The 13,225-nt window shown below is 43.6% G+C and overlaps 1 protein-coding gene across 1 annotated transcript in view; it reads left to right on the top strand.

Annotated features, from left to right (window-relative positions):
* The window catches only part of chd3 (chromodomain helicase DNA binding protein 3), a 67,360-nt gene that overhangs the window by 40,321 nt on the left and 13,814 nt on the right, over window positions 1-13,225 (top strand). Inside the window, 7 exon segments of the mRNA XM_056300031.1 lie at window positions 4,815-4,901; window positions 6,156-6,241; window positions 6,729-6,862; window positions 7,051-7,195; window positions 10,482-10,644; window positions 11,213-11,367; window positions 11,586-11,796. Of these exon segments, the coding sequence (XP_056156006.1) occupies window positions 4,815-4,901; window positions 6,156-6,241; window positions 6,729-6,862; window positions 7,051-7,195; window positions 10,482-10,644; window positions 11,213-11,367; window positions 11,586-11,796 (981 nt within the window).

Genomic DNA, 13,225 nt, shown 5'->3' with positions numbered 1-13,225 from the left:
TAACGCAAGACTACGCTCGCGACATACTTGAATATAACAAACTAGTTATAGAAAATAACAAACATGAAATAATAAACTTAGGGAACCTAGTGGGGCGGGGCCAGGGGGAAAACTATCTTTCTATCAACTAAATCAACTGAGGAAATATAGGTACGACTCTGGGCTTCAGTACACGCTCTCTCTCTCTCTCTCTCTCATAATATGTCTAAACTAGCACAGTTCTGGCTAAACTAGCTCCATCTCGTCCATTCTGCTTTTCACTTCCTGCCCTCCATCTGAATCTCGCGCGTCATCAGAATCACGTGACTGCAAACAAGCTATTGGAATCTAGAACAATTTATTGTCATTTCTTTCATGTACTTGTGAACACAAAAGAAACAAAATTTCGTTTCCCCAAGCCCACAGCAGTGCAACGCCAAAATAAAAACAAATATCCAAACTTTCCCAAAATGACACCACCAAAAATATACAAAAATAGAGAGAACAAAGCAAAAAAACACAAACAGTTAACAACACAGTCCAAAATTCCACTGTCCAGAGAACGAACACCAGTCGGGATGACTGTTGGATCTGCAGATCTGCATGGGCTAGCAGTTAGCTTAGCCTGCCTCGCTTCCGTGTCCTGTCAGACTGCCCTTGGTGTTTCCTCTTCGGGCGCAGCTTCAGGCAGGGCCATGGTCCTTGGGCCAGCCAGATGCAGCAGACCAGGCTCCCTCAGCCGATCCAACGCCAGCTCTCCCAGCCAGACATCTTCGACACACCTCCACCGCACTCCACGCGATGACACAAATGCAAACGCAGACAAAAACACTGCAGAGTCGATGCTAGGTGAGGCACAGAGCCGGGCAGGGCCGTGGTCCCTGGGCCCAAAGGACACAGAAGATCAAACTCTCTCAGCCAATCCAATGCCAGCTCTCCCAGCCATTAAATGAAAAAAATCCACCATCAAAATAAAAACATCATACAATGACACAAACTTAGATGTAGATGTGGACAAAGACACTGCATAGTTGGTACTGGGAGAGGCCGCTGCAAACATGAGTTCACGCAGCCATCTTCCCACACCGAAAGCGGTGCACTTTTCCATCCACTCCTCCATATACACAGAGCAAATCCCTCTAAGGTAATATTACATAACACAATACGACGACGCTAAAGGCAAAAGTGATGTCATTTATATTCGCAGGCAATGCAAAAAGGTCTACTGCACGAATGTAGTGTAAAGGTAGCGTATGTCTATACGTCATTCAGTCTTCCCCTTTTAACAGTAAGTTTCTTTGTTTAAAGTGGAACTTCTCCCCCAGGTCTGAGCCTAACTGAAACCACTGCATAATTTTGAAAAATGCTAAAAAGTGGGCAAGGGCTGAGAGAGGGGTCGGGGGGTATAGCTGTTAAAAAGAGAGCTAGAACAAGGAGGCCATGATAGAAGCTTGGGAAATGACAGTTGGAGAGTGAAATTAGAAATGAAAATGAGGACAAGAGGGGGTTTGAAAATAAGAAAAGGAGGAGGAATACATCGAATTGCTTAAATGATTCTAGTCAGTCATTAGGAACAGCGGAGACATATATCGGGATGATAGCTGTGACAAGAGAAGACAGGATTTTCAAGGACCTGCATGAGTTCGGAAAGCTTGTAGGGAGAAAACTTGGGAGATATTCAGGATCGCTACAAGTAGGTTGGTTATTGTTGATTGTATCTCAAAGTGTCTGATAGAGCCCTTAAGATTGATGTATTTAAATATTGCTGTGTGACTTGCTTCCCACTTGGGTCAAAAGCAAGTAGAGACCGAGTAATTTCGGGATGTTACAGGCGTGTGTGAGGCAAGAACAATGAGATCCCAGGAAGGGGAGAAGGAGGACAGTAAGTCTGTGTGTTTGACTTTGGCTGGGGGAATTGCCGGAAAGAGTGTGCCTTGATTATGTGAGTTACAGGGGGGAGCTCCTCTCGGATGTTTTGCTGTCAAGAATATGGACATGTTGCAGCAGTATATAATGGAGTCAGAAGGTGTGGGAGATGTGGGGAGGACAACTGCAATGTGGAAGATTGTTAAGTCAAAAAAGTGCAAGCAAAGTTCCTGCACTGCAAGGGAAATCATGATACAGGGACAGTACAGTGTCCAAAAAGAATGAAGAAGATCAAGGGAATAAGATGAGAGCAGAAAAGGGACTGTCATATGCTGAAGCTGCTATAAGAACGGAGTGAAACAACAAGAATGATGCGAGACAAGAAGCTAAGGAGGACAAGTCAGTCAGGAAGCATGCCGAGTTTTGCTTTTCTAAGGACTAGATGAAGTTTTTGGCCTTTTTGGCAGTGGTCATAAACTGTACTGCTGGAGTAGAAAGAGAATCCGAGAGACTTGACATAATTGTAGATGCAGCAAGGACATTTCTGGGTTTTGTAGGAGTTTCTGGAGAAGGTGTGCAGCAGCTGCTGAGAGAGGCTTTTATTCCTTCTCAGAAACCTGAGAAATAACTAGCTGAATTGAGAAGACATGAGGTTTTTTTTGGAAGTAGACATTCTGGTCCACTCGCCATTCCAGTTGGTGACTGTAATGCACCATATCGTTGTTTGCTAACTGCCAGTTAACCTTAAAAAAAAAAAAGGAGAGGGACTGAGGAGGGGATGTTTGGATGTGTGAACAGGAGAGCTGGGGAGATCCGCGGGAAGGGCCCAGCTCGTGTCGCTGGCTTGCCGCCGTACCCAGTTCCCTCCACTGGCTGCACGGTGTCTTACCCCGCCCCAACGCAGCTGCGCTGCAGATGGAAGGGGGGTCCCGCGAGAGGGGCCGTGGCTTTCTGGCGGTGGAGAGATGTGGGAAACAGGGTGACCGCTCACCCACCGCAGCATGAGCCCAGCCCAGCCAACCCAGTTGTCCCGTGGTGCTTCTACAGCCATCAAAAGCATGAGTCGAAACCATTGCACCAAAACTGAAAATGATGAAATAATATAACTATAACTAACTGTAAATTGAAGGTTGATAGAAAATGTAATAAAGGTGCAAGGTTAGCGAGTAAACTCCTGTGAAGGATGATTGTCCATAAATTTGAAAATGAGCGTGGTTTCACAGACTCGCACTCAAGGGCGGGGCTGGGGGAAGTGGGTGCCCACCTCTGATTAGAGGGCATTAACATTGTTTGTTTTTATTTATTTATTTCTTTATGTAGATAAATGCCAACCGGTCAACTCAACATCAGCATTGGCCTTGCAAGGTTCAGGGCTGATTTAAAACAGTAGACAGCATGTTGAGCCATTTTCAACCCACGAAATGCCGATTTTTATAAATTTGGTAGGAAATGTCCATATCAACACCAGCATTGACGTGCTTCATCACCGTAGTCATATCATTCAGTTTACAGCTCAAAAAACATGTTTAAGTGTTTAGTACCCCTTTAATTTCAACACTCAGCCTTTGTTTAAAGGCCAGTTTATCGCTTGGCGATTTATGGTCGCTGTCATCGTCGATGATTGCATTCTATGGTTGGTCTTTTGGTTTATAATTTGATCAGTGAGCAACTCTTCATCACTACAATGGTCACTGTGCTCGTCACCAAGACTTAAAGGTACAATCCGCAATTGATGCACACAGCAGCTGTCCACCCCACTTCTGCCATTGTTTAGGTCAGACTTGGTAAACGTTGTTTGCTTTATTACGCGCGAATAATGCTGCGTCGCTTTTGTGTTGTCTTCATTTCTCAACCAAATACACGGCGTTGACCAGATGGCGAGATTCATCAGGTTTCTTGTTGTCAGTTGAGCGAGTGCTTGTGTTGCTGCAGTGCTCCACATAGCCGCCGCGGCTCAGTTGTCATGGCAACATTATAGAATGCTCTTACTCCGGCCATCACATCCTCTGTATATAATGGAGGATCATACAGTGACATTTAACAATATGTATGGATGTAGTCTTTGTCGCCCAGTCACATTTCTTAAACCAGGACACCGTATTAACCCAGTGTTGCTCTTTCTGTGTTCGCTTCTCTCATCTGAATTCGTGGTCTGTGTCCATTTTAGCGAAAGGCCTGCTGTTACGCCCACAAATTCACAAAAAAAAAAAAAACAAAAAAAAACAAAGACATTTAACTTTTTGTTTTCCGCCTCCATGTCTTGAACCCGATTGGGATAAGCTGCTTGGATAATGGATGGCTGGATGGAAGATCCAAAGTCAAAATTGAGCGGTGATGGATGTCGTTGACATTGTGGCGACCTTCATCGGTGCTTTAAGTGCAAAAATCACTACATGGCGTTTTCCTATTTACTTTCCATTACCATTCCTGTGCACTGTAGCTATTCTTTTGGGCGCTGTTCCCTTTGCTCCTCTTACATATCACCGGCTGCTGCTCTGCCATATGTTACCACATTTTGCCATATTTAACCACATTTTGCCAGTTCATTTGGGGGAGTAAGGTTGAATCTAAAGGTTCCAGCGATAGGAGAGGAAATATTTTACAACCCAGAAAAAAATCTTATGTATATACAGAGGTCAACAACAAAGCAAATAGTGATTGAATAGGTCAAAAGTTCATCACCACACCCATATCTAAGGTCCTAGTAACCCTTAAAATTAGCATCTTTAAAAGGTGTTCATGATTTGGATATCTGTGGATGAACCATTGTTTTAGTTGCGCCAGTGATGGAGAGCAATGAAAAGGAGGTTTGTTTGGACAAGAACCCCTCAGGATTGTGGCTTTTAAGTGCCTTTTTAGTCACGGAAAAGGAAAAGCATGATGTCGTTCAGTATATATTCAATGTCTTGCACAGTGGAAGTGAATGGGCCTAGCCTATTGACGAACCACCCCACCATGTGCTGTTTCAGAGTGGCATGCTGATATTTCAGATAACCAGTCCGAGTACTCGGTGGGCTCCGAGGAGGAGGATGAGGACTTTGACGAGAGGCCGGAAGGTAAGGCGAGATCCGTCAGGCATCGAACGCAGCTCCCTGATTCCAAGAAGTCAAAGAAAAGCCACATACACAAATAGCATGTGCTCAGTTTTATACTTCTCTCCATCTCACACTCCATCTCACAATGCAACAAATCAGACTGTCTCATATCCACCCATCCTGGACCACCCAGAGTCAACAGGAAAAGAGTTGGTAGCCATTTAAATGACAGGCCATTCATTATGCAGAAATAGCAAAGCAGTATACAAGTAGGATAGATGTAATTGAACTATGATTAATGTTAATTAATTACCGAGTAATACATGAATATAATGTGTATATTGAATGTGGTGTTATCTATACTATGGTAATGTTACTCAGCTGGGCATTCAATATTCACCTTATGTGCAAGTTTAACAGCTAATTACTATTTATCACCGTGACACAGGATTGCATTCGGTACAATGTGATATGTGACTTTATCCCATACAGTGTGTGATGTGGGTTATACTCAACAGCACATTATAATGACAAGGATGCAAACTAGAGATATAGTATTTTTACTGAATCTTTACTATTTTACTCATATGTCATTTAACAATTACCATCCATCATAGTTCATTTACATCTGTCTTATTTGTGTAAGGATCACAGATGTGTAGACTCTCTAGCCCTTGGCTAATGGGTTGGACCCTTTAGTTGACTGGGTAGAGCAGTCCAGGCTACCTGGGTTCGATTCCCGGCTGCAGCTGATTCCCGGCCGCCAGGAATTGAACCCGGGTAGCCTGGACCACGGGTGACTGCGCTAACCAGTCAACTAAAGGGTCCGACCCGTTAGCCAAGGGCTAGCAAGTCTAGTCATCCGTGGTCGTGATAACAAATAACTTTGTTATTACTGTGTAATTAGTGGTCTGCCATTTAAAATGTTACCAAAGATTTCCATCCTTAAGTGACCAAGACAAGGACTCCATATGAGAGTTAAAGTTAACTCTGACACTGATGAATTACAAATAGATTAAAAAAAGCAACAAAACAAAAAACCCAAAAAATATTTTAAGTAATTATTCAATTTGAACGAAAGATAGAAACAAACCCAAATATACGGAGGGTCCGCTCAGTGTTTGTCACCACAGACAGAGATGGTGAACATGGAGTTGCTGTATGTGTCTACTGACCATTTCCCCTGTTCCTCCATCCTTCCCTGCCCCCTGTGTGTAAGCCTGCTTTTGTTGTCACCTCCTTCCTTCACCTCCTTTACACCACCTGTCTCTGTAGGCCGCCGGCAGTCCCGCCGCCAGCTGAGGAACGAGAAGGATAAGCCACTGCCTCCTTTGCTGGCCCGGGTGGGAGGAAACCTGGAGGTTTGTACAGCTGATCGGACCTGCTTCTGGTTTTCATTTTTGGCCATTTTTTTTTCTTATATGAGATCTGATTTGCGTTGGCCCTGTTTTAGTGCAAGCTCGTACCATGGCAGGTTGCAGACATATTGAATCACATTAAATCCAGATTTGGAAACGTCAGCCATTCCAAGCTCGTCATTATCAGTTGTTGAATAGTATTCAAGGTTTATTCTGGCGTCAGTAGTCAGGTACATCTGTCGAAACAGACCTTGGGCAATGTAATTGGCTGTCAGTGGAAAATTTTCTGAATTTTTACCTGTTTTTGTGAAAGTCTTGTCAATTGCTTACATTTCCTGCAAGCTTTTTCTTTCTAGGACAGGGATGAGCTACAGATAGATTTTTGAGCTATCATATGGCATTACCTTCTCCTGTCTCCATTTCCTATTGTTCAGCATGGGAATATCTGTTTAACATGGGAATATCATCATGTGTTACACCCTGTGGGTAGGTGTTGGGCTTTAACACACGCCAGAGGAAGGCCTTCTTGAATGCCGTGATGCGCTGGGGTATGCCCGCCCAAGATGCCTTTTCCTGCCAATGGCTGGTCCGAGACCTCCGGGGCAAGACAGAGAAAGAATTCAAGTAAGCTGAAGAAAATCACGGCAAACAGTGCCGTGAGGATTAGCTGCAATCGCTACAGATACAGTTTGTTGTCTCATGTGACCTCGCCTGTGTCCATCTCCCACCTCAGTCAGTCTTCTAACCCATAACCGCTCTTCTGTTCATCTTTTCCTTCTCCCTGTTTCTCTCCCTCCTCCTCTCCGCTCCAGAGCCTACGTGTCGCTCTTCATGCGACACTTGTGTGAGCCGGTCGCTGATGGGGCGGAGACATTCGCCGACGGCGTGCCGAGGGAGGGCCTCTGTCGCCAGCCGGTGCTAACCCGTATCGGCGTGATGTCTCTCGTCAAGAAGAAGGTGAGGTCAAAGGGGGTTTTAACCTTCCTAGTCTCAGTCAAGAGAGGTTGAAGAAGGACAGCAAGATCCTTCGCTGTTTTATGTTTTAGGTCTTCCCATGTTCACATGCTGTCCAAAGGTCTGCAAAAGTCTTAAAAAGTCTCATAATAGGGGCGTCGGGTAGCGTAGCGGTCTATTCCATTGCCTACCAACACGGTCATAACCTGTTAAAATCCCCGTGTTACCTCCGGCTTGGTCGGGCATCCCTACAGACACAATTGGCTGTGTCTGCGGGTGGGAAGCCGGATGTGAGTATGTGTCCTGGTCGCTGCACTAGCGCCTCCTCTGGTCGGTCGGGGCGCCTGTTCTGGGGGGGAGGGGGATCCTCCCATGCACTACGTCCCCCCTGGTGAAACTCCTCACTGTCAAGTGAAAAGAAGCGGCTGGTGACTCCTCAGATCGGCAGAGGGGGTGGTGGAGCAGCGATCAGGTGGGCTCGGAAGAGTGAGGTAATTGGCCTGAGACAATTGGGGAGAAAAAAAATCAAAAAAGAAATAAAAATATGTCAGTTCAACACCAACATCCCAGATAAACAGTCTTTGACTTTAAAATACAATTACAAGGGTCTTGAAACACTGGAGTGATTTCTTCTCGCACTACTTTTTACAGATGCACGATATATTGCTCAGCTCACTGGTATCGGCCAGTAATTGCTTAAAAAGGTGTTATTGATATTGGGCCAGGTGTGGAAATTGATCCTGGCATGTGGCACCGATATGACGATAGGCGAATTAAGTGCTGACGATGATGACAGGCATTGATGGAAAGACAGGTGGCGCTACAATCGCCAAAGAAACGTTGGACACTTTGATATACACAAAAAAAACAAAAAAACCGTTTTAACTCGACTAGATGGTGTGATAGTATTTTACAAGGAAGTTTTCATGGATCAACCTGTTGGTGTGAACAAACGCAAGAAAAAAGAGGTTTGCAAATGATGTGGCAAAAAAAAAAAGTGACAACTTTTCTCCGTTTAAGTTGAAGTAATTTGTGTTCATCTCCATCACTGAACACCAACACTTGGAAATAGTTTGCAGCTTAGCCATAAATCAGGACAGGTAGTAATAAAGCAGTGTTTAATAGACGTCTGTATCTGCACCAAGCATCACAATTACAGTATAATGATAATAATAATAGTAATGATAATAATAATAATAATAATACCGAAGAATACAAATGGTAACAAAATCCGAACTCAGTGCATCCAACCGAATGGAAGCCATCAGCACCCTGGCTACACCAGTCATACCTTACAGCTTCAACATCGTCGACTGGAAACTAGAAGAGATCAGAAAACTAGATAGAAAACAAGAAAAATACTCACCTTAGAGAGGATGCACCACCCAAAATCAGATGTGGATAGATTGTACCTCCCCAAAAACGAGGGTGGCAGGGGTCTAATCCAACTGGAAACTGCCTACAAAACAACAACAATAGGCCTAGATACTTACCTTAACACCAAAAATGACCCCCTTCTCATGATTGCTAGAGAGCATGCAAAACAAAACAAAAAGTACTCCTTAGATAACCAAGCCACAATGTTCAGAAGAGAGCTCCACCTCCCTGAAACACTGTAACCTGAAAATGAAGCTCCAACCATCCACGCCCCAAAAAGTCAAACAAAAAGCAAAGTGTCACGCCCAAGAACAAATGAAACAAAAATGGGAAGGGAAACAAATACACGGGCAATACCCAAAAAGAGTAGGTGAGAAAGATGTAGACCAACATATGACCAACGAATGGCTCCGAACAGCTGGGCTGAAATCCGAAACAGAGGGCTTTATCATCGCTGCCCAAGACCAGGCCATCAAGACCAATTACTACCGGAGCAAAATCCTCAAAGATGGCACAGACCCAGCGTGCAAGGATATGTGGTCAATTCCAGGAAACCATTGACCACATCGTGGCAGGGTGCCCTGAGCTGGCCAAAACTGAATACCTACAAAGACACAACAAAGCTGCCACATACCTGCACTGGAACATCTGCAAAGAATTCAACATCAACACAAAAGAAAAACAGTACAAGCACGAGCCCCAAACAGTACCAGAAAAAGACGACATCACAATCTTATGGGAAATGCCATACAGACAGATCGTGAGATAAAGGCCAACAGACCAGACATCAGCATAAAGAACAAAAAAGAAAAAAGCTGCCTGCTCATCGACATGTCCATCCCGACTGAAAGGAACACCTCAGTAAAAGTAACTGAAAAACTGTCGAAATGTAAAGACCTTGAAATTGAGATTGAACGAATGTGGGGAATGAAAACCATAACAATACCAGTAGTGATAGGAGCCCTGGGACTTGCAAAAAAAGGGATGGAGAAATACACCCAACAGATCCCGGGTAACATCAGAATACAAGAACTATAGAAGATCACACTACTTGGAACATCTCATATCTTAAGAAAGGCACTATCCATCAAATAGACTTCTACCTCATTCTAACCCTAGGCCCAAGGAATGGACCCGCCTGCTTATTATGTTGTATTATGGCATGAAGTTAAAGGAAATTTGTATAATAATAGTAATAATAATGATGATAATAATAATAATAATGATAATAATAGGTAAACTCCGCTAGTAGAAACTAAGAGCATTTACACAAGCCGTCCGGGGGAATTCTCAAATAGTTTCAATGGTGCTGTTCATGAAATCTTCCATGATGAGGGAACCCCGATTAAAAACCGACTTTCGGCTTTTTGTTTTCTGTCATTCACAGGAATCATCAGTTTATATTAGCGCTGAAATGATTATTTGGTCAGTCGATTGAAAGAAAGTTAATCGATGGATCAATTATTAATCGAAGAAAAATAATTGATTTTTGATAGCTGGTAAATTGTTTGAGTCCGTTCATCAAGTAAAAATACCAAACATTTGCTGGTTGCAGTTTCATAAATGCTAAGGTTTGCTTGCCTTCCTTGGCTTTATATCATTGTGAAAGTATTGCGTAAGGGTTTTTATTTTTTTTGGGCTGTTTTAAAGATGGCACTTTGGACTCGGGAAACTTAAAATACACAATAGTTCAGTCAAGGCTCCAGTTTATATCATGATCTGTCTTCCCAGCTGTATTTTTACCATGTGTTTTCTTTTCCTTCAGTGTAAATGCCAGATTCTTGAATATAACCCAGATATAACTGCCACACACCCTGCTGTGTCCTATCTGACTATAGATAGCAGACAGGAGTACAGCACTGGGGAAGTGAATGCATGTCAGGCTATTTATTTTGCTGTGTGCTGTGTTCAGATTCAGGAGTTCGAGCACATCAACGGGCGGTGGAGTCTTCCGGAGCTGAAGCCCGAGGTCGGCGTGGACAAGTCCTCCTCTAGAGCCTCTTCCCCGGCCATCAAGACTGCCACACCCACTCCTGATGCCAGCTGCAACAACACGCCCTGCCCCTCTAAGCCAGGTACACACACACACACACACACACACACACACACACACACACACACACACACAGACAGTTTCAAATCCAGCAGAGGGCACTGGATGTATAAGGAAATATACTTTGTGGCTGGATATGACCCCCTAACTCTGTGTGTGTGTGTGTGTGTGTGAGTGAGTGAGTGTGTGTGTGTGTATTCATACTGTGTATATGTATATTTCTTGTGTGTATGTGTGTTTGTGAGCGTGTGTGTGTATTCATGGTATGTGTGTGTTTTTGTTTGTGTGTGTGTGTTTCTTTTTGTGTATTTATGCTTGTTTCCTTTGTTTATTTTGTGTGTGTGTGTGTGTGTGTGTGTGTGTGCGTGTGTATATTCGTACTGTGTATATGTATATTTCTTTTGTGTTTGTGAGCGTATGTGTGTGTTCATGGTGTGTGTGTGTGTTTCTTTTGTTTGTGCGGTGTTTGTGTGTCTGTGTTTTTTTCTTTGTGTATTCATGTGTTTGTTTCCTTTGTTTATTTTGTACGTCTGTTTGTGTGTGTGTGTGTGTGTGTGTGTGTGTGTGTGTGTGTGTGTGTGTGTGTGCAGCAACCCCTGCTCCAGCAGAGAAGCTGGAAAAGAATGGAAAAGAGGGAGAGGAGGAGAAGGAGAAGGAAGAAGGAGAGGCCACGTCGGAGAAGGAGGAGAAAGAGAGGGATGATGGGAAAGAGGAGGGGACCAACAAGAGTAAAGACCCTGAGGAGGTGAATAATAATTCTCAAAAGACTCTTTCCTGCAGGAGTTTAGTTCAAAAGGTGGAAACTTCTAAAAAGCAAATTATCAACATGATCAGTTAGCATTTTTTATTTACATTTTCAAAAATAAGCTTTTTTATATTGTTGTATTTATCTTATATTAGAAAACTCCCATGTCGATAAAAAATAAAAGATTCACTCATTGAACCTGCTGTTATCTTTCCAAGACATCCGCCGTCACAAAAGAGACGTTGCAAGACGGGTCCTCGGCTCAAAAACCTGAAAACCGGCAGGAGAGCGAGCTGAAAGACGACGAGAGAAGAGAATCACCCGACGCGCTGGCCATCACAGCGGAGGAGAAGAAAGTACCGGAGGAGGGCCAAGAAGAAACTAAACAAACGACAAAACAAACTCCTCAGGTTAAAGACGAGAAAACAGGTGACGTACATACATGATGTGGACTGCTGCTCAGCTGAATGAGCTTCATCATGGAGTCTTTTTGTTGTACTTTTCAACCAGGAAGTAGATTAACACGGTAACCCATTAAAATATTGATATTAAATAAGCGCTTTTCAAAAATGGTATACATAATATACACATGGATATATCCATGTTGAATGGAGAAAGAATAAAATCCATATCATTAACCTAAAAATAAAAAACTACACTTTAGTCACTTCACATTTTAAATTGATTCACTTTGATTGGCAGCAGATTCCCCCAAAGTCTTACTGGTAGCCAGTCAGTTTACTATCATCATCAATCAGTATTGATTTTTCTCAGCTGATCAGAACAAACACAGGACAGGTACAGATATAAACGCTCACCCATCAATTTGTCAAAATTAATATTCACAAACAGCAGCGATGGGACCAAGTCCCAAGTGCTAAACGTCGAGTTTCGAGTCCTAAACAGGTCATTATGCTCTTTTCATCAAATTTAATGCAATTTCAGAATTTTAACAACAGAGTGATAGTTAATATACTAAATTTATTACTTATTTATTCAAAGTGGAGCTGTAATTTTGGAAATGAAGAGTTTATTAGCTGCACAGTTTTTAAAAGCATTTTATCTTTGGGCTTGGAGAAGGTATCAAGTCTTTCAAGTCAAAAGACTCAAGTCCAAGTCATGAGTCACCAATGTTAAAGTCAAAGTCCTTTTCTCTTTTTTTTCAACTTTGTTTTTAAAGTTGCCGGCAGCCATACCAACATGTACCCTGGCTCTGCCAAATGACGGAAGCCAGCAGGTATGGGCTTGGCCAGTACTTGGATGGGAGACCTATTGGGAAAAGTTGCTTCCGGAAGTGGTGTTGTTGGGCCAATAGGGGGCAGTCTTCCCTGTGGTCCTAATAAAAACAACAAATATCAAACCCCAATGCCCCAGTGCAGTGTTGGGGACACTGTGCTGTAGGAGATGCCATCCTTCGGGTGAGACGTTAAACTGAGGTCCTGACTCACTGCGGTCACCAAAGATCCCATGGCACTCATCACAAAGAGTAGGGGGTCCCTCGGTGTCCTGTCAAAATTCTCAACCTGGCTCTCTTCATCTGCCCACCTAATTACCCCCCCCCCCCATGTAAAAGAGCCGATGTTCCTCTCGGGGAAAGGTCGCCCGCACCGAGACCTGACCATCACCATTGACAACACCGTGGTGACGCCAACTCGGACTGCGAAGAATCTGGGTGTGATCCTGGATGACCAACTGTCATTTGCTGCAAACGTTGCAGCGGTTGCTCGCTCCTGCAGATTTCTCCTCTATAACATCAAGAGGATTCGCCCATTCCTCACCAACGAGATGGCACAGCTGCTCATCCAGACTCTGGTCATCTCTCGGCTGGACTATGGCAACTCCCTCCTTGCTGGCGCCC

This window comes from Lampris incognitus, chromosome 20 (assembly GCF_029633865.1).
Source record: "Lampris incognitus isolate fLamInc1 chromosome 20, fLamInc1.hap2, whole genome shotgun sequence".
NCBI classification, from domain to species: Eukaryota; Metazoa; Chordata; class Actinopteri; order Lampriformes; family Lampridae; genus Lampris; species Lampris incognitus.
Note: the sequence above shows the minus strand (reverse complement) of the source record. Positions and strands in the feature narration are given on the sequence as shown.